General features: G+C 52.4%; 1 protein-coding gene across 2 annotated transcripts in view; it reads right to left on the minus strand.

Annotated features, from left to right (window-relative positions):
• The window catches only part of LOC140201669 (myelin-associated glycoprotein-like), a 46,522-nt gene extending 29,862 nt beyond the window's left edge, over positions 1-16,660 (minus strand). Inside the window, exons 1-2 of one of the 2 annotated variants that reach the window (XM_072266146.1) lie at positions 16,478-16,660; positions 9,148-9,232 (exon numbers count right to left, since the gene is read on the minus strand). In XM_072266146.1, coding sequence (XP_072122247.1) covers positions 9,148-9,196 — 49 coding nt within the window. In that variant the 5' untranslated portion in view covers positions 9,197-9,232; positions 16,478-16,660. Of the gene's footprint in view, positions 1-1,366; positions 2,433-9,147; positions 9,233-16,477 lie in introns of those variants that run through there. The other variant, XM_072266145.1, reaches the window with a different exon arrangement.
• Between the last annotated feature and the right edge of the window lie 3,995 nt (positions 16,661-20,655).

Raw genomic sequence — 20,655 nt, forward strand, 5'->3', positions numbered from 1 at the left:
TAATGATCACTTGTCCCTAAAGGTTCCTTACCTTAAGCTCTCTAATGAATTCCAGTTCATTGCACAACACCCAATATAGAACAACTGATCCCCGAGTAGACTCAACCACGAGCTGCTCTAAAAAGCCATCTCGTCAGCTCTCCAGAAATCTCCCTCCTGTAATCCAGCACCAGCCTGATTTTCCCAGTCTACCTGCATATTGAAGACCCCCATGACAATTGTAAAATTGCCAGTTTGGCATGCATTTTCTATCTCCTGTTGTAATTTGTAGACCACACCCTTACTACTGTTCAGGGGTCCGTATACCTCTCACTTTGGGGTCTTTTTACCCTTGCAGTTCCTTAGCTCTATCCACAATTACTGATCACCTTCTGACACTATGTCACCTCTTTCTAATGACTTGATTTCAATCTTACCAACAGAGCAACATAACACCTCTACCTTCCAGCCTGTCCTTTCGATCCAATGTATATCCTTGGACATTAAGGTCCCAGCTATAACCTTCTTTCAACGATGATGCAGTCATACCTGCCAATCTGCAATTGTGCTACAACTTCACCTACCCTTATTCTGTATACTGTGTGCATTCAAATATAACACCTTCAGTCCTGTATTCACTCTTTTCAATTCTGTCCACCTTTTACATTGCAATTCATCCTGTTGACTGCAGTTTGCCCTGTCGACAGCTCTCCTCACTACACATTGCCTCTGTGTGTAAACCAACAACCTCATCTTCAGCGCTGTCATTCACCGTTCCTATGATACTGTACTTCTTGCATTGAAATATACACAGCTCAGTATACTAATCAACATTGTTCAACCTTTAGATTCCTAACTTTATCTGAGGTCTTACCAACATCTGCCTCCACAACCTCTCCACTAAGTGTTCTGGTACTCTCATTCCCATCCCCCTGCAACTCTATTTTGAACCCCACTGTGCAGCATTAACAAACCTTCCCATAGGATATTAGTCCCCCTCCAGTTCAGGTGCAAACCTTCCCTTCTGTGCAGGTCCCACCTTCCCTGGAAGAGAGCCCAATGATCCAAAAATGTTATGCCTTCCCTCCTATACCAACTCCCTAGCCACGTATTAAACTGTATGACCTTCCTAGTTCTGGCCTCACTAGCATGTGGCATGGGTAGCAATCCTGAGATCACAACCCTGGAGGTCCTGCCTTTTAACTGAGCACCTAACTCCCTGGACTGCCAATGCAGAACCTCATCACTCATCCTACGCATGGCATTGGTACCTACATGGACCACCACTTCCGGCTGTTCACCCTCCCACTTTCTTGCAACAGTGCTCATGTAGATGGGTTCAATGGTGTGAGGGCTTTATCTGTGATGCACTGGGCTGTATCCCTACCTTTTTGTCGGCTTTTCCATTCAAGAGCTTTGGTATTTCCCAGACAGGCCGTGAGGCAACCAGTCAGTAAACTCTCCACCATGCTTGTATAGAAGTCTGTCAAAATTTTAGATGACATGCTAAATCTTCGTAAATTTGTAAGAAAGTTGAGGTGCTGCCCTGTCTTCTTTTTAGTGGGACTGATGTACTGGACTTGGTTCCTTAAGGTTGTTATAGTCAGGGGGTGTCCCTAAGACACTCCTACATTGAGTTCAATGTTGACTGGGAACTCTAGCAATAGCGCTGGTCCCAAACTGTATTGGTCTCTGCCATTCCTTTGGGTTCACCAGATGTGTGGAGAGAGGGAGCTTGCTACATGGGCAACAGCTTGCTCTCCATATCGTCCTGCCGAGATTTGTGTATCCAGACAGCTAGGACACAACATCCATGGTCAACTCTGACCAACAGAGGCCCTCATACACTACACTCACGACAGATCCTCTGAAATTATCAGACTGAGGAAGTTAAAATTGATGACCCTCTCTACCTCTGATCCCTGATGAGGACGGTCTCAGGACCTCCCGCTTCTTCCTCCTCCAGTCAATAATCAGCTCTTTGGTTTTGCTGACATTGTGTGAGAGATTGTTGTTGTGGCACCATTCAGACAGATTTTCAGTCACCCTCCTGAACGATGATTCATCACCACCTTTGATTCCATCAACAACAGTGGTGTCATCACCAAATTAAAGTACGGCGTTGGAGCTGTATTTAGCCACACAGTCATAAGTATGAAGCGAGTAGGACGGGGGCTAAGCACACAGCCTTGTGGTGCACCAGAAGCTGATGGTGACTGTGGAGGAGATCTCATTACTGATCCAGACTGACTGGGGTCTGCAGGATCCAGTTGCACAAGAAGGTGCTGAGACCTAGGTCTTGGGGCTTGTGGTTTGAGGGGTGATGGTGTTGAATGCAGCGCTGTGGTCAATGAAGAGCAAGCTGATGTATGTAGCTTCACTGTCCAGGTGTTCCAGGCCTGAGTGAAGAGCCAGTCGAATGGCACCTGTTGTGATGAAGCAAACTGGAGCAGATCCAACTCACTCTTCAGGCAGGACTTGAAACAATTCATCACCAGCCTCTCAAAGCACAGTGAATATACGAGGGGTGATTGATAAGTTCGTGGCCTAAGGTAGAAGGGATCAATTTTAGAAAACCTAGCACTTTTATTTTTCGACACAGTCCCCTCCTACATGTACACACTTAGTCCAGCAGTTGTGGAGCATACGGATCCCTCCTTTGTAGAAGTGGTCCACAACAGGGATGACTGATAAGTTTGTGGCCTAAGGTAGAAGATGTGTTATACAGCTCTCGTCACATGCACGTGCAGTTCAACTCTTTGAGTGAAAATGCAGGAAGTTTGAAGTTTCTCCTCATCTCCTTCTACTTTAGGCCACAAACTTATCAATCACCCCTGCTGCGGACCACTTTCTGGAGGTCCAAGACGCCGACTTCTACAAAGAAGGAATCCGTATGCTCCACGACCACTGGACAATGTGTAAATGTAGGAAAATAGATGTGCTAGGTTTTCTAAAATTGACTCCTTCTACCTTAGGCCACGAAGTTATCAATCACCCCTCGTAAATGCGACTGGACGAAAATCATTGAGGCAGGTTTCCCATGCTCGTTTTGGGCACTGCTGTAACTGAAACCTGCTTGAAGCAGACGGCTACCTCAGGCAGCTGAAGTGCTAAGCTCAGCAAGTTCGTTAGCACAGGTCTTCAGGTGCCTCCTGCGGGTTCACCCTCCTGAAAGATGCTCTCAAGTTGGCCTCAGAGACTGAAATCAGTGTCATTGAGGGAGGTGGGAGTTATGTTCTGTCAGACAAAGCAAGTATAAGAGGCACTGAGTTCATCTGGCAGTGAAACCTTGTTGTCATATATGGTACTTGGTTTTGTTTTGCAGGAGGTGACTGCATCCAAACACTGCCACAGCTGTCGAGCTTCCTCTGTGATTCAGGTTCAGTCCAGAGTTGTCACTTCACATGCGAGGTCGTGCCTGGACCCTTTGTATTTCACTTGGCGACCAGACCTGAACACCACCGATCGAGCCCTCATCAGATTCTCATCTATTAGCTCATCCAGGGCCTCTGATTTGGGGAGGCTGAATGATTTTCTGTGGAGACACACATCTACGACTGACTTCATAAAGTCAGTGACAGCCACGGTGCATTTGTTCAAATCCTCTGATGAGCCTTCAGACTTCAGTACATTCCGACAAGTTACATCACCAGCTGTTCTGGAGGGGCCACACACAGGATCAGAAAAAGCCGCAGATGGTTTTAAACTCAGCCAGCCCCAACATGGGCACTAGCCTCTCCAACAGGGAGGACAACTTCAAAAGGAAGCACCCATCACGAAGGAGCCCCAGAAGAAGGCAGAGGAGCCTGACGACACACACTCAACATTTTCGGAAGGGCTTTTTCCCTCTGCCATCAGCTTTTTCTCTCTCTTCGCTCTTCTTTTAATATATTTTCTTATTGTAATTATAATATTTTATGTATGTGCAGTACTGCTGCTGCAAAACAACAAATTCCATGATAAAGTATATGCCAGTGGTAATACAACCGATTCTGATTACCTTTTCACCCTTTTGAAACATCTGAACCCAGGAACATTTGGCTGTCGCCCTGCCCTTGTGACAGCCAAATCTCCGTAACAAAACAATTTCTCCTCTTTCCTGGCTCCGGATACACACCGCTGACGTCATCCTGCCGACCCACGTAAATCTGAGCCCGGGAAACCGTACCACAGACTTACACCCACTCCCCTCTCCCCACCCCGCCTCTCCCCTCCCCACACAGAACAGACTTTGCGCCAGAACCTCTTTCCTTCACTCTTCTTCTGTGCTCTCCCTCCAACTCTCTTTCTATATCTCTCTCTTCCAGCAATAAATACCCCTTTCTCTTATCCCTCCTCACCCTTCCACCTTCACTCTCTATTCCCCCTCTCACTATAGGTCACTCTTTCCCACCCTCTTCCTCTTTTCACAACATATACCAGTGATATTAAGCCCGATTCTGATTCTTTTCCCCTCCCTCTGCTTCTTTTCCTCTCACATTCACTCCATCTCTCTTCCTCTTCTCTCCTCCATTTTCCCCTCCTACTCCCATTCCCTACCTCCCTGTTTCCCTCTCCCTCCCCCTCATTCCCTTCCTTCTCTCCCTCCCCTCTGTCCCTCCCTCTCCCTTGCCCCTCCATTTTCCTCTCTCTCCAGTCCTCCCTCTTCTTTACACCCTCTCCTCATCCCTCCATCCTCCTCCCTCTCTGTGCACCTCCCCTGAGATCCCCACCCCTTCAGCAAAGGGGATCCCCAAGTTCACATCTGGTCCAGATACAGCAACAACCACAGCTTACTTTCATAAGATCATAGGACATAGCAGCATAATTAGGCCATTCAGCCCATCAAGTCTGTTCTGCCATTCCATCAGGTGGTTGTAGAGTCCAAGTCTTTACATATATTTAAGGCAGAGGTTGATAGGGCATGAAAGGATATGGGAAGAAGGCAAGAGACTGGGTCTGAGGAACTATGGATCAGCCATGATAAAATGACGGAGCAGACTCGATGGGTGAAATAGCCTAATTCTGCTCTTAAATCTTATGATCTTAAGGATGTATGACTGGAGTGGCATGATAGCACAGAGGTCAGTACAGCGCTTTATGGTACAGGTGGCCCAGGTTCAATTCCCACCGCTGCCTGTAAGAAGTTTGCACATTCTCCCCGTGACCGCATGGGTTTCGTCCGGGTGCTGTGGTTTCCAACACGGTCCAAAGACATACCAATGGGTAGGTTAATTGGTCATTGTAAATTGACCCATGATCAGACTAGGATTAAATCGGGGATTGTTCGGAGGCACAGCTACTCTGCACTGTTGGCCTTTTCTCCTTTTCTCCTTGGAGCAACGGGGGCTGAGAGGTGACATGATAGAGGTGTATGAGATGGTGAGAGGCGCCTAACAAAAGGAAGCATCGTTTTAAGCTGCTTGGAAGTAGGTACAGAGTGGATGTACGGGGGGGGATATCAATCTCTGCTTTAAATATATCCATTTTCATTTCATTTTTAAAACCTTTTTAATATATGATCTAAATATATCCAATGACTTGCCCTCCACAGTAGTCTGAGGCAATGAATCCCACAGATTCATCAGCCACTGTGAAAGAATTTCCTTCTCATCTTTGTCCCATAGGTTGTGCCCTCTGGTCCTGGGTGCCCCTCCCACCATAGGAAACATCCTCTTCACATCCACTCTGCCCAGCCCTTTCAATCTTCAATGGGTGTCAATCAGGTTCCCCTCATTCTTCTAAACTCCAGTGGGTACAGGCGCCCAAAGCCATCAACTGCTCCTCATATATTAACCCTTTCGTTCCCAGAATCATTCTCGTGACCATCCCCCGCATCCTCTTTAATGACAGCGTACCCTTTCCGAGATAAGAGACGTGAAAAGTTGGGTTCATCGGGGAATTTCTAGCTCTTCATATCTTTAATGTGCCCGGTACTCGGGATGAGAGCAGCATCGAGGGAATGCCGTGCTATGGGAGGAAGGAGCTCCATGCTGCGGGAGGGAACGCAGTGCTGGTGGGGAGGAGATTGTTGCAGAGGGGCGGTGAGGAGGGATTGCAGTGAGGAGTAGTGAGAAAGGACAGTCTCACTGTGGAAGGCAATGCCAGTGAGTGCCGAGGGCGTGTCACACTGTGGGAGGGGCGGTGAGGAGGGAGTGCTGTGGGAGGGGCGGTGTGGAGGGAGTGCTGTGGGAGGGGTGGTGAGGAAGGAGCATTGTGGGAGGGGTGGTGAGGAGGGAGTGCCATGGGAGGTGGGGTGAGGAGGGAGTGCTGTGGGAGGGGTGGTGAGGAGGGAGCGTTGTGGGAGGGGTGCTGAGGAGGGAGTGCTGTGGGAGGGGTGGTGAGGAGGGAGTGCTGTGGGAGGGGTGGTGAGGAGGGAGTGCTGTGGGAGGTGGGGTGAGGAGGGAGTGCTGTGGGAGGGGTGGTGAGGAGGGAGCATTGTGGGAGGGGTGGTGAGGAGGGAGTGCCATGGGAGGTGGGGTGAGGAGGGAGCATTGTGGGAGGGGTGGTGATGAGGGAGTGCTGTGGGAGAGGTGGTAAGGAGGGAGTGCCATGGGAGGTGGGGTGAGGAGGGAGCATTGTGGGAGGGGTGCTGAGGAGGGAGTGCTGTGGGAGGGGTGGTGAGGAGGGAGCATTGTGGGAGGGGTGGTAAGGAGGGAGTGCCATGGGAGGTGGGGTGAGGAGGGAGCATTGTGGGAGGGAGTGGTAAGGAGGGAGTGCTGTGGGAGAGGTGGTAAGGAGGGAGTGCCATGGGAGGTGGGGTGAGGAGGGAGTGCTGTGGGAGGGGTGGTAAGGAGGGAGTGCCATGGGAGGTGGGGTGAGGAGGGAGCATTGTGGGAGGGATGCTGAGGAGGGAGTGCTGTGGGAGGGGTGGTGAGGAGGGAGCATTGTGGGAGGGGTGGTAAGGAGGGAGTGCCATGGGAGGTGGGGTGAGGAGGGAGCATTGTGGGAGGGAGTGGTAAGGAGGGAGTGCTGTGGGAGAGGTGGTAAGGAGGGAGTGCCATGGGAGGTGGGGTGAGGAGGGAGCATTGTGGGAGGGAGTGGTAAGGAGGGAGTGCTGTGGGAGAGGTGGTAAGGAGGGAGTGCCATGGGAGGTGGGGTGAGGAGGGAGTGCTGTGGGAGAGGTGGTAAGGAGGGAGTGCCATGGGAGGTGGGGTGAGGAGGGAGTGCTGTGGGAGGGGTGGTGAGGAGGGAGTGCCATGGGAGGTGGGGTGAGGAGGGAGCATTGTGGGAGGGGTGGTAAGGAGGGAGTGCTGTGGGAGGGGTGGTGAGGAGGGAGTGCCATGGGAGGTGGGGTGAGGAGGGAACACTGTGCAGCGAGGAGTAGTGAGAAAGGAGTGTCTCACTGTGAAAGGCAATGCCAGTGAGTGCCGAGGGAGGGTCACACCGTGAAAGGCAATGCCAGTGAGTGCTGAGGGAGGGTCACACTGTGGGAAGGGCGGTGAGGAGGGAGCGTTGTGGGAGGGGTGGTGAGGAGGGGGTACCATGAGAGGTGGGGTGAGGAGGGAGCGCTGTGGGAGACCATAAGACATAGGAGCAGAATTGGGCCATTTGGTCCATCATCGGCTCTGCTATCCAATCATGGCTGACCTTTTTTCTCCTCCTCAGCCCCTCTCCCTGGCCTTCTCCCTACAACCTTTGATCCCGTGGCCAAGCAAGAATCTATCAAGCTCTGCCTTAAGTACACCCAATGACCTGGCCACAGCTGTCTGTGGTAATAAATTCCACAAACTCACCACCCTCTGGCTAAAGAAATGTCTCTGCATCTCTGTTTTAAATGGATGTCCCTCTATCCTGAGGCTATGCCTTCATGTCTTAGACTCCCCCAACTTGGGAAACATCTTTTCCACATCTACTCTGTCTAGGCCCTTCAACATTCAGGTTTCAATGAGATCTCCCCTCATCCTTCTAAATTCCAGCGAGTACAGACCCAGAGCCATCAAACGTTCCTCGTATGATAATCCTTTCATTCCTGGAATCGTCCTTGCAAACTTCCTCTGAACCCTCTCCAATGCTAGCGTATCTCTTCTTAGGTGAGGGGCTAACTGTTCACAACACACAAGGTGCAGCCTCACCAGTGTTATAAAGCCTCAGCATCACATCCCTGCTCTTGTACTCTCGACCTCTCGAAATGAATGCTAACATTGCATTTGCCTTCCTCACCACCGACTCTACCTGCAAGTTAACCTTTAGGGTGTTCTGCACAAGTTCCCTTGCATCTCAGATTTTTGGATTTTTTCCCCATTTAGAAAATAGTCTGCACATTTATTTCTACTACCAAAGTGCATGACCATGCATTTTCCAACATTGTACTTCATTTGCCACTTTCTTGTCCATTCTCCTAATCTGTCCAAGTCCTTCTGCAGTCTGCCTGTTTCCTCAACACTACCTGCCCCACCACCAATCTTCATATCATCTGCAAACTTGGCAACAAAGTCCAGCATTGATATACAGCATAAAAAGAAGAGGTTCCAATACCAAACCCTGCAGAACACCACTAGTCACTGACAGCCAACCAGAAAAGGATCCTTTTATTTCCACTCGCTACCAATCAGCCAATGCTCTAACCATGCCAGTAGCTTTCCTGTAATACCATGGGTTCTTAACTTGGTAAGCAGCCTCATGTGTGGCACCTTGTCAAAGGCCTTCTGAAAGTCCAAATATACAACATACACTGTATCCCTTTTATCTATCCTACTTGTAATCTCCTCAAAGAATTCCAACAGGTTCATCAGGCAGGATTTTCCCTGAAGGAAACCATGCTGACTTTGTCCGATTTTGTGTACAAAGGGGGGTGAGGAGGGAGTGCTGTGACAGGGGATGAGAAGGGAGCACTGTGGGAGGGGGTGAGGATGGAGCACTGTGAGAGGGGGTGAGGAGGGAGCACTGTGGGATGGAGCGCTGTGGGAGTCGGCTGAGAAGGGAGAGATGTGGTGGAGGGAGGAGAGGGAGCTGTGGGAGGGACAGTGAGGTGGGAACACTGTGGGAGGGGTGATCAGAGGGAGCTGTGGGAGGGCAGTGAGGAGGCCTTCACTCTGTATAATCTCACAACACCCTCCACCCTGTTCATCCCTCATCCCGTCTATTTCTCCTTTGTTGCTTTTCTGTTCCACTTTCACCTTGCCTCTCCCTCATCTCCTACCCCTACCCTCTCCACCCTCTCCCTCCACCTCCCACCCACCCCCATACCTTCTACCAGCACCGCAGCCACCAGCAGTATTATAGTGGGTCCCATCATCTGAGAGGCCGGGACCCTTTGCAGCTCTTTACAGCCCTGGGGACAAACACAACCCAATATCAGTGTCACTCGTTGTACCAGGATACCCAACCAAACCACCTCAGAGTCACTCTGTCCCAGATTACCCCACCCAAACCCCCCAGAGTCACCCTGTCCCAGATTACCCCACCCAAACCCCCTCAGGCTCACTCTGTCCCAGATTACCCCACCCAAACCCCCTCAGAGTCACCCTGTCCCAGATTACCCCACCCAAACCCCCTCAGAGTCACTCACTGTACCAGGATACCCACCCAAACCCCCTCAGAGTCACTCTGACCCAGATTACCCCACCCAAACCCCCTCAGAGTCACTCACTGTCCCAGATTACCCCACCCAAACTCCCTCAGAGTCACCCTGTCCCAAATTACCCCACCCAAACCCCCTCAGGGTCACTCTGTCCCAGATTACCCCACCCAAACCGCCGCAGAGTCACTCACTGTACCAGGATACCCATCCAAACCCCCTCAGAGTCACTCTGACCCAGATTACCACACCCAAACCCCCTCAGAGTCACCCTGTCCCAGATTACCTCACCCAAACCCCCTGACTCACTCTGTCCCAGATTACCCCACCCAAACCCCCTCAGAGTCACCCTGTCCCAGATTACCCCACCCAAACCCCCTCAGAGTCACTCACTGTACCAGATTACCCCACCCAAACCCCCTCAGAGTCACTCACTGTACCAGGATACCCACCCAAACCCCCACAGAGTCACTCTGCCCCAGATTACCCCACAAACCCCCTCAGAGTCACTCACTGTACCAGGATACCCATCCAAACCCTCTCAGAGTCACTCTGTCCCAGATTACCCCACCCAAACCCCCTCAGAGTCACTCTGTCCCAGATTACCCCACCCAAAACCCCTCAGAGTCACTCTGTCCCAGATTACCCCACCCAAACCCCCTCAGAATCACTCACTGTACCAGGATACCCACCCAAACCCCCTCAGAGTCACTCTGTCCCAGATTACCCCACTCAAAACCCCTCAGAGTCACTCTGTCCCAGATTACCCCACCCAAACCCCCTCAGAGTCACTCTGTTCCAGATTACCCCACCCAAAACCCCTCAGAGTCACTTGTCCCAGATTACCCCACCCAAACCCCCTCAGAGTCACTCACTGTACCAGGATACCCACCCAAACCCCCTCAGAGTCACTCTGTCCCAGATTACCCCACTCAAACCCCCTCAGAGTCACTCTGTCCCAGATTACTCCACTCAAAACCCCTCAGAGTCACTCTGTCCCAGATTACCCCACCCAAACCCCCTCAGAGTCACTCATTGTACCAGGATACCCACCCAAACCCCCTCAGAGTCACTCTGTCCTAGATTACCCCACTCAAACCCCCTCAGAGTCACTCACTGTCCCAGGATACCCTATCCAAACCCCCTCAGAGTCACTCACTGTCCCCGATTACCCCACCCAAACCCCCTCAGAGTCACTCTGTCCCAGATTACCCCACCCAAACCCCCTCAGAGTCACTCTGTCCCAGATTACCCCACCCAAAACCCCTCAGAGTCACTCTGTCCCAGATTACCCCACCCAAATTCCCTCAGACTCACTCACTGTACCAGGATACCCACCCAAACCCCCTCAGAGTCACTCTGTCCCAGATTACCCCACCCAAACCCCCTCAGAGTCACTCGCTGTCCCAGATTACCCCACAAACCCCCTCAGAGTCACTGACTGTCCCAGATTACCCCACAAACCCCCTCAGAGTCACTCACTGTCCCCAATTACCCCAACCAAACCCCCTCAGAGTCACTCTGTCCCCGATTACCCCACCCAAAACCCCTCAGAGTCACTCTGTCCCAGATTACCCCACCCAAACCCCCTCAGAGTCACTCTGTCCCCGATTACCCCACCCAAACCCCCTCAGAGTCACTCTGTCCCAGGATACCCAACCAAACCCCCTCAGAGTCACTCACTGTCCCAGGATACCCACCCAAACACCCTCACCGACACTCGCTCTCCCACCCAAAACCCCTCAACAACTGCAGGGAGCACACAAATGAGGGAAACCCCTCTCACTCACTCCTGAATCTCCTCGGTGAGGGTGATGGTGGAATGGGAAGGGTAGAGGGAGGTAGGGTGAGGGAGAAGGAGGGTGCGGTGTTGGAAGAGTGAGGAGTATGAAGAGTGAGTGAGGGGGAGAGAAAGAGAGAGAGAGGGAAAGAAAGGGAATGAGAATGGGAGAGAAGCAGAGAGGGGAGAGAGAGAGAGTGAGAAAGAGTGGGAGGGAGGGAAAGAGAGGGAGGGAGACAGAGGGAGGTGATGAGGAGTGAAAGAGCAAGAGAGGAAGTGGGAGTGAGGGAGAGAGACAGGGAGAGAAAGAGTATGGGAGGGGTGTGTGGAATGAGAGGGAGGGAGAGAGAAGTGTGAGGGGGGAAGGTGAAAGGAAAAGAGGGAGAGCGAATGGGAGCAGGTTAAAGATGGGGAGTTAGGGGAAGCTGTGAAAGGGGTGAAGGAGAAGGGTTAGAAAGAGGAGGACAGAGGGGGAGAGGTGGAGGTACTAAAGATAATGCACCCAGAGTATGATCAAAGAGGAGGAGTGGTTGAATCGAAGAGCGTGAACAAATGGGAGTGAGTGAGAGTAGGAGCAGAGAGAAGAGGCAGAGAGAATGGAGTGGGAAGGGTGGGAGATGAGGTACAGCGAAGGGGAGGGGGAGAGGATGCAGGGAGAAGGGGAAGGCTGAAGTAAAACGAGAGAGGAGGAGGGAATGAGGTGGATAGGAGGGGTGTTATAGGCAGCAGTCGAGTCGGTGGACAGGGAGACAGAGTAGTCTCAGACTGACAGCTCACACACTCAGCCCCGTCCAGCACAACAGTCAAAACTGCTTCCAGAGTCCAACTGTAAAGCAGCAACATAGCACACCACATAAGGAGATATCGGACAGGCAGAGTCACCGGGGAGGAACCAGGGAGTGTCTGAGAGCGAGAGAGCGAGTGAGAGAGAGAGAGAGAGAGAGAGAGAGAGGGGAGAGAGCAGAGAGAGGGGAGGGAGCAGAGAGAGGGGGGCAGAGAGAGAGGGAGGCAGAGAGAGAGGGAGGGAGCAGAGAGAGAGGGGCAGAGAGAGAGGGAGGGAGCAGACAGAGAGGGGCAGAGAGAGAGGGAGGCAGAGAGGTAAGAAGGGAGAGTGGAGGGAGGGAGAGTGAGAAAGAAGTAGTGAGAGGTGGAGGGAGTTAGAGAGGGTGAAAGGGAAAGGGAGAGAGGGACAAACAGCAGGAGAGTGAAGACAGAGAAGAGAAAGGAAGAGATAGAGGGGGAGCGATGGAGAAGGAGAAGAGGAGAGACGGGGGAGAGGAGGGAGAGAAGGAGGGGAGAGGGTTAGATTGAGAGAGAGAGCAAGGGAGAGTATGGGAGAGGGAGGGATGAGAGATGGTGGGGGAGGGAGAGAGATGTGGAACAGAGAAGGAAGGAAGAGGGAGGGAGGAAGAGACAGAGGAAGGAAGAGTGGGAGGGGGAGAGAGAGGGAGATGGAGGAAGAGAGAGGGGAGGGGAGGGAGGGATAGAGAGGGAAGAGTTGGAAGGGGAGAGCTGGAGAGGAAGAGAGAGGGAGGTTATAGATGGGGAGAGGGAGGAGAGACAGGGATAGAGGGAGGGGACAGAAGGAGGGGGAGAGTGGTAAAGAAGGAGGGGATAGATGGGGAGAGGGAGGAGAGACGGAGAGAGGGAGGGGTCAGAGGGAGGGGGAGAGTGGTAAAGAGGGAGGGGATAGATGGAGGAGAGAGATGGTGAGAGTGAGGGAGGGGAGAGAGGGAGAGATGGAAGGCGAGAGGTAGATGAAGAGTGGGGGAGGGAGAGATTGAGGGGGCGATGGATGGGAAGAGAGGGAGGGGAGTGAGGGAGAGGGAGGGAGGGAGGGGAAGGGGATGGAATGCGATAGTGTTGAGGGGAGGTGGAGGGGAGGGGTGGAGGGAAGAGAGAGGGAGGAAGGCAGTGTGGAGAGATAGGGAGGGAAGGGGGTGTGGGGAGAGAGTGTGTGGGAAGGGGTGTGGGGTTGGAGGGAGAGGGTGTGGGAGGTGGTGGAGAGAGAGGGAGGGAGGGGTGGAGGAGGGAATGTGGGGAGAGAGGGAGGGAGAGGAGAAAGAAGACGTGAGAGAGTGAAGATTAAAACAGGGATAGAGAATGAGAGGGGCTGAAGATGGGGGAGTGTAAAGCTGTGAAGGGGTGAAAGGAAGTGGAGGGGAAACAAGGAGGGAAGAGTGGATGCACTGAAGAAAATGCGAGGAAGCTCAGAACAAAAAAAGGTGGAGGGATGAATTGCAAAGTGTGAACAAGCAGGAGAGTGACGGGGAAGGAGAGAGGAGGGAGCAGAGAGGGGAAGGGAGAATGGGAGGGGGAGAGGAAAGCTGAGGGAGAACCTGGTAAAACAAGTGAGGAGGAGGGAATGAGGTGGACAGGGAGACAGGGTAGTTACAGACTGACAGCTCACACACTCAGCTAAGTCCAGTCGAACATTTAAAACTGCTTCCAGAGTTCAACTGTAAATCAGCTACACACCACATAAGGAGATATCGGACAGGCAGAGTCTCCAGGGAGGAACCAGGGAGTGTCAGAGAGAGAGAGAGAGAGAGAGGGGGGGGGAGGGGGAGGGGCAGGGAATGGAGGCAGAGAGAAAGGGAGTGGGGTGTGGAGGCAGATGGAGGGGTGGAAGCAGAAAGAGAGGGAGAGAAAGATGGTTGGGGAAAGGAAGATGTGGTGAAATGGGAACAGAAAGGGAGGGGAGAAGGCAGAATGAGGGGATGGAGAAAGTGATGGGGGATGGAGAAGGAGAAGAGGAGCGAGGGACAGGAGAGGGGGAAACAAGAGGGAAAGAGTGGGAGGGAGAGGGAAGGAAAGGGAGGGAGAGGGATGGAGAAAGATGGTGGGGGAGTGAGGGAAATGGAGATAGAGGGCACCACAGAGAGAAGGAGGGAGAAAGAGCGGTAGGGTGGGAGACATGGAGGGAAAAATAGAGGGAAAGAGGAGGGGAGAAATGGATGGAGGGAGAAAGATGGGGAGAGATGGGAAGAACAGGGCAGAGGGGGAGAGGGAATGAGAAGAGGTGGTGAGAGGGGGAGGGGAAGAGAGAGAAGGTGAGAGAAGCAGGGAGAGGGGTGGGAGAGGGAGGGCAGAGAGGGGATAGGAGGGGAGAGAGATGGAGATAGAGGGGACCATAGAGAGAAGGATGGGATGAGAGAGGTAGGAAGGAATAGATGAAGGGGAAAGTTGGAGGGATAGTCCAGGAGGGGGGAGATGGAGTGGGAGAGATGAAGATGCAGAGAGAGGGGGCAGAGAGGTAAGGAGGGAGGAGAAGAGAGATGGGGTGTAGAGGGAGGGAGAGTGAGAGTGTGTGTGAAGGAGAGAGTATGTGGGGGAGAGAGAATGAGGAGAGGAGGGGAGTGAGAGGTGGAGAGGAGTGAGATAGAGGGGTGTGCAGGAGAGATGACATTGAGGAAGAGAGAAACAGAAAGGGAGGGAAGAATGGAAGAAAGGATGGAGTAACATATGGAGGAGAGGGGGAGAGATGGAGGGGAAAAGAGGAGGGAGGGTAGAAGTGGAGAGAGGGAGAGTGAGAAAGGGATGATGGGAGAGAGATAGGGGAGAGAAGGAGAGAAGGGGAGAAGAGGAGGGGGAGAAAGGGAAGGAAAGTGTGGGGAGAAGGGAAGATAGTGGAGGAGAGAGAATGAGAAAGTGAAAGGGGGTGTGGGTGAGAGAGAGTGTGGAGGGAGAGGAGAGGGAGAGGGGGAGAAAGAGTAAGAGGAGAGAGAGACAAAGGGAGAAGAGAGAGGGAGATGGTGGCTGGGAGAGAAGATAGAGAAAGGGGGGAACAGAGAGTTTGGGAAGGAAGAGTGAGGGATGAAGGAAGAGATGCAGAGGAGAGATAGAGGAGAGGAGGACAGAGGGAGAGGAGAGGGGAGGGAGAACAGGAGAGGGCAAGGGAAGGAGAGAGAGATGGTGGGAAGGAAATAGAGGTAGGGAACATGGAGAGAAGAAGAAAAGAGAGCAAGAAAGAGATGGAGGGAGAGAGATGGGGAGAGGTAGAGATGGAGGGAGAGTGGAGGGGGGCAAGAGGGAAGGGGAGAGAGGGAGGAGGAGATAGTGGGGAGAGAGGGAAGGGGTGAGGGAGGGAGCAAGAGGGGGAGAGTGAGAAGGGGAGAGGGGGAGAGATGGAAGGAGAGTGAGGAAGGATAGAGAGGGAGGTTAGAGATGTAGAGGAGAGGGAGAGAGCAATGGGGGAGGGGGATGGGGAGAGAGAGGGGAGAGAGAGGGGGAGAGAGGGAGGGAGAGAAAGGGGGATAGAGAAGGGGCAGGGATTGGGAGAGATGAGGGTGAGGGGAGAGAGAAAGGAGAAGGGGACAGAAGGAGGGACAGGTGGAGAGGGAGCATGTGAGAGGGAGGGGATAAGAGAACAGGAAGAAAGGGAGGGAAGAGGGAGAGGGAGGGAGAAAGGGAATGTGCAAGAGGAAGGGGATGAAGGAGGGGAGAGAGGGGAGGGAGAATAGGAGGGGGAGATAGGGAAGGGGAGAGGAAAGGAGAGAGAGATGATGGGACAGAGGTGGGGATACAGTGGAACATCAAAAGAAGAAAAGAGAGAAATAGCCAGAAAGAGATAAAGGGGAAAGATGGCGGGAAAGAGATAGAGGGGGATAGGAGAGGGGGCATGAGAGATGGGGAGAGAGGAAAGGAGGAGAGGGAGGGAGTAAGAGGGGGAGAAAGGGAGAGGGGGAGATGGCGGGAGAGTGAGGAAGGATAGAGAGGGAGAGAGGAGGAGAGAGAGGGGAGAGACAGGAGACACAGGGGAAGAGAGAAAGAGGGGACAGAGGGAAGGGGTGAGGGAGGGGGAGAAAGAGAGGGGGAGAAAGGGGAGAGGAGGGAGAGATGGAGAGAGGGAAAAGAGAAGGGAAGAGATGGCGGGAGAGGGAGGGGCGGGGAGAGAGAGGGTGTGAGAGGGAGGGGGAGAGGGACGAAAGGGAGGGGAGGGGGAGGGGATGAAGGAGGGGAGAGAGGGAGGGGAAAGAGTGGAGAGAGGGGAGAGAGAGGAGTGAGTAGGGTAGAGGGAGGGTAGGGGGAGTGGTTGAGAGTGAAGGGGATATGGGATTCCAGAGCTCAAGGCCCAGGCAGTGAAGGGACCATGTTAGAGTGGGTCATAGAGACTGGGAGGGATGTGAGAGAGGAGGAAAGACTGGGACAGAGGGAGGGGACGAGAGATACCGGCACACCACAGACTCACGGATAGGTGCTTGGATGTGACCACTCACCAGATACAGCAGATGGACACAGGTCTCCAGGGCCGTGGAGCTCAGGCCACACTCGGAAGCAAACGGGCAGGGTGGGAAGGGTAAGGGGCAGAGTGGGACGCCAGCGTTGACAGACAATGGCTCTGTCCCGGCTCAGATTGGTCACCGGCACTGAGATCAGTCCCGACAGTTACACAATCACTGCCTTCCCACACCGCCACCCCTCCCATCGATTGCAACCGGCAGCTGAAGTTTCCTGTGTGTTCAAACACAGTGCAACAGGATTTGGGAAGTGGTCACTTCCTCCCTGACTCCTGCAGAGGTGCCGTTTCAGTCTGAGCCTCAGAAGCACACTGGCTGGCTGGCTGGCGGTGTAGGGGGGCTGTGCAGCTGGCAGGAGGGGGGAGAGACGGGGACAGAGGGGAGGAGAGAGAAGAGGGGCAACAGAGAGAAGAGGGAGAGGGCAGGGAGAGCAGGGGAGGGTGGGTGATGAGATGGGGAGACAGGGAGAGAAAGGGTATATACACATGTGTGCACACACAGTACACACACACACATACACACACGCACACACACGGTACATATATGTGTGTGCACACACACAAATGCACACACACACACACGCACACACACGGTAAATATACGTGTGTGCACACGCGCACATATACACACACAGTACATATACACACACACAGAGTACACACACACACAGTACATATACACACAATCAGAGTACACACACACACACACACAGTACATATACACACGCGTGCACACACACACACACACACACACACACACACACACACACAGCTCTAATCCTGGGGTTACAACACTGCACATCCACAGCATGGACGTGGTCATTAAATCTCAGTCTGCCACCATCCCTCCTCCCTCTCCCCTGTTTTGCACAGGCACCTCACCCTGGCAACATGGGAAAAACAGCTGCGGCAGAGTGCACAGCAAGATTCCACAGGGCACTGCCCCTCCCACAGCTTTCCCTCCTCACTGCCCCTCCCACTAGGTGGTACTCGCTCGGTGTGAAGCCCTTCACACTGTGACAGCAGAAGGACACATTTAGCCACACAAGGCTGCCATTCCTAATCGAGTAATAGTGAAATCCTGGGTCCGACTTTCCCAACGAGGTGGCAAGTGCTGCCGTGTCTGGTGTCATATTGAAATCGCCAGGCCTGGCCAGAGCTTCCCTATCCAGAATGTCACACTCTCCCCATCTCAGTCAGACACACAGTGGGAGGGGCACCAAGGAGGGAGTGCTGTGGGACGGGTGATGAGGAGAGAGTGCTGTGGGAGGGGCGGTGATGAGGGAGCACTGTGGGAGGGGACAGTGAGGAGGGACGGGATGATGAGGAGGGAGCATTGTAGGAGAGATGATAAGATGGGAGCTGTGTAGGACGAGGCGATGAGGAGGGAGCACCGTAGGAGGGGGTGGCGAGAAGGGAGTGCTGAGGGACAGGTGGTGAGGATGGAGTGCTGTGGGACGGGCAGTGAGGAGGGAGTGCTGTGGGAGGGGCGGTGATGAGGGAGCACTGTGGGAGGGGACAGTGAGGAGGGACAGGGTGATGAGGAGGGAGCATTGTAGGAGAGGTGATAAGATGGGAGCTGTGTAGGACGAGGCAATGAGGAGGGAGCACCGTAGGAGGGGTTGGCGAGAAGGGAGTGCTGAGGGACGGGTGGTGAGGATGGAGTGCTGTGGGAGGGGCGGTGGAGAGGGAGCACTCACACTTGTCTGCGATAAATTCCATCCACAAGTTTCCAACTGGTCCAAATCCCACTGCAAGCTCTGATAGCCTTTCTCTCTGTCCACTACACCCCAGCCTTGCATCATCTGCACATTTTCTGATCCAGTTAACCACATTATCACCCAGATCATTGATATAGAAGACAAACAACAATGGACACAGCAACGATCCCTGTGGTATTCCACTAGTCACAGGTCTCCAGGCAGAGAGGCAACCATTTACTACCAGTCTCTGCTATCCCCCATGAAACCCATGTCTAATCCAATTTACTTTCTCATCCTAAATTGTAAGTAACAGAACCTTCTTGACCAACTTCCCATGTGGGATCTTGTCAAATGCCTCACTAAAGTCCACATCATCCTTTTGTTCAAGCTTTATTGTCATTGCCAGGGACAGTGTGATTGTGGTACTAAACAGTACACAGATCATTCAATGACTAAAAGCACAAAGACTATGTTTAAAATAACATCTGAGTTATTTCAATCATCCACAGCTTCATTAACTTTCTTGGTTTCCTCCTTGAACAACTCAGTGAGATTGGTTAGAGGCAGCCTGCCATGCACAAAGCCATCTTGACTATCCTTCATCCGAGCCCTCATATACCCAGTCCCTTAGTATACACTCCAATAACTTTCCCACTGCAGATGTCAGGCTCACCGGTCCTAATTTCCCAGGTTATTCATACAGCCTTTCTTAAAAAACGGAACAACATTAGCTATCATCCAATCCACTGGCATCTCACCTGTGGCTAAGGCCCCGGGAATCTCTGCACTTGCCTCCCACAGGGTCCGAGGGAGGCCTTGAGTAGGTGATTTATTCACTCCACTTTGCCTCAAAACAGCAAGCGCCTCCTCCTCTGTAATCTGTACAGGCTCCACACCTCCATGCTGTTTCATCTCACTTCTATAGACTGTCCATCTCCCGACTAAATACAGATTCAAAAAATCATTTAAGATCTCCCCTATCTTATTCAGCTTCATGCATTTATGACCACTCTGATCTGCAAGATGACTAACGTTGTCATTCCCATCTTTAAGCTCTTTACGTATCTGTAGATGCTCTTGAGATTCTGCTTCTCCTGGTCTGCTCGAGCAACCTCATGTCTTCTCTTAGCCCTCCTGATTTCCCTCTTAAGTGTTCTCTTGCATTTCTTATATTCCTCAAGTTCCTCATGTGTTCCTACCTCCCTTTCCCTGCTTCTTAACCAGGACTTCAATATTTGTGGAAAAGCAAGTTTACCAAAACCTGTTATCCTCTCCTTTCATTCTGACAGGATTATAGAAACTCAGTACTCTCAAAATTTCACTTTTGAAGGCCTCCCTCTCAACAATTATTCCATTGCCAGAGGCCAACTTGTCCCAATCCACACTTGCCAGATAATTTCTAGTATCATCAAAATTGGCCTTTATCCAATTTAGAGACTCAACTTGAAGACCAGACCTATCCTTCTCCAAAATTATCTTGAAACTAATGGCATTATGATCACTAAATCGAAAGTGAAAACCCTACACGCATTGTGTTATTTGCCCTGTATTATTCCCCAATAGGAGATCCAGTATCACATTCTCTTCATTGGGACCTCTCTTGACAAATCATCTAGCCCTTTTATAGTCAGTGTGTGGAAATTTAAATCCTTAAGTTTCTTGTAACTGCGATCTCTCAACAAACTGCTCCCTAAATCCCACTGGGTGGTGTGGGAGAGAGTTGTGGGAGGAGGGATAGGAGAGAGATGTGGGGGTTAGATTGAGGGGGTGAGGCATGGGGGAAGCGAGGAGTGAATGCATACACAGTCAAGGGACTTCACATGGATTTTTTATTCTTAATCTCAGCGTTGAGAAATCCTCTTTCCTCCTCTCTCAACACCCCAGCTCCCCATTCATACCCCTCCCTGCCCCTCTCTGGCTTTTTCAGCCCCTCCCTCACACCTCTCTCTTCCTCTCCTCTCCCCTTCCTCCCACTCCATCTATTTTTTCCCCAGCTCTCTTCCTGTCCTCCTTCTCCTCCTTTCCCTTCCCTACTACCCCCTTTTCTCATTCCTCGGTGTGAACCAGCCCTGGGCAGTGCCACATGTCCTGTTTGGAGAGACTGATCTGCTCTGGGGAGGACGGAGTGAACTGTCCTGGAGCAGAAAGAACAATCCACCCGGAACTACTTCTTTCCCAGCGAGTGGAGATGCTGCAATGCCCAGCTAGCGCCTCCTGCTGGTGAGCAGGTATAGCAGCACTGGCCCCAGTGGGTCTCCCTCAACAGCCGCTGCCCGTCCTGTTTTGCAATCGCTAGCGATTGCCTGACACCTTGACCGTGCAGACACACAGCCCCAAATCGCAATGGTCTCTCCGTCTAGCCAAGTTTCCTTGAGGAGACGGGACCTCAGCCTCTTCAACGTTGCACCATTGAGCAGCAGAGTTGAGGAAGAGAAGCAGCGGTCGCTTCCTGGAT

Source organism: Mobula birostris, chromosome 8, assembly GCF_030028105.1.
Source record: "Mobula birostris isolate sMobBir1 chromosome 8, sMobBir1.hap1, whole genome shotgun sequence".
NCBI classification, from domain to species: Eukaryota; Metazoa; Chordata; class Chondrichthyes; order Myliobatiformes; family Myliobatidae; genus Mobula; species Mobula birostris.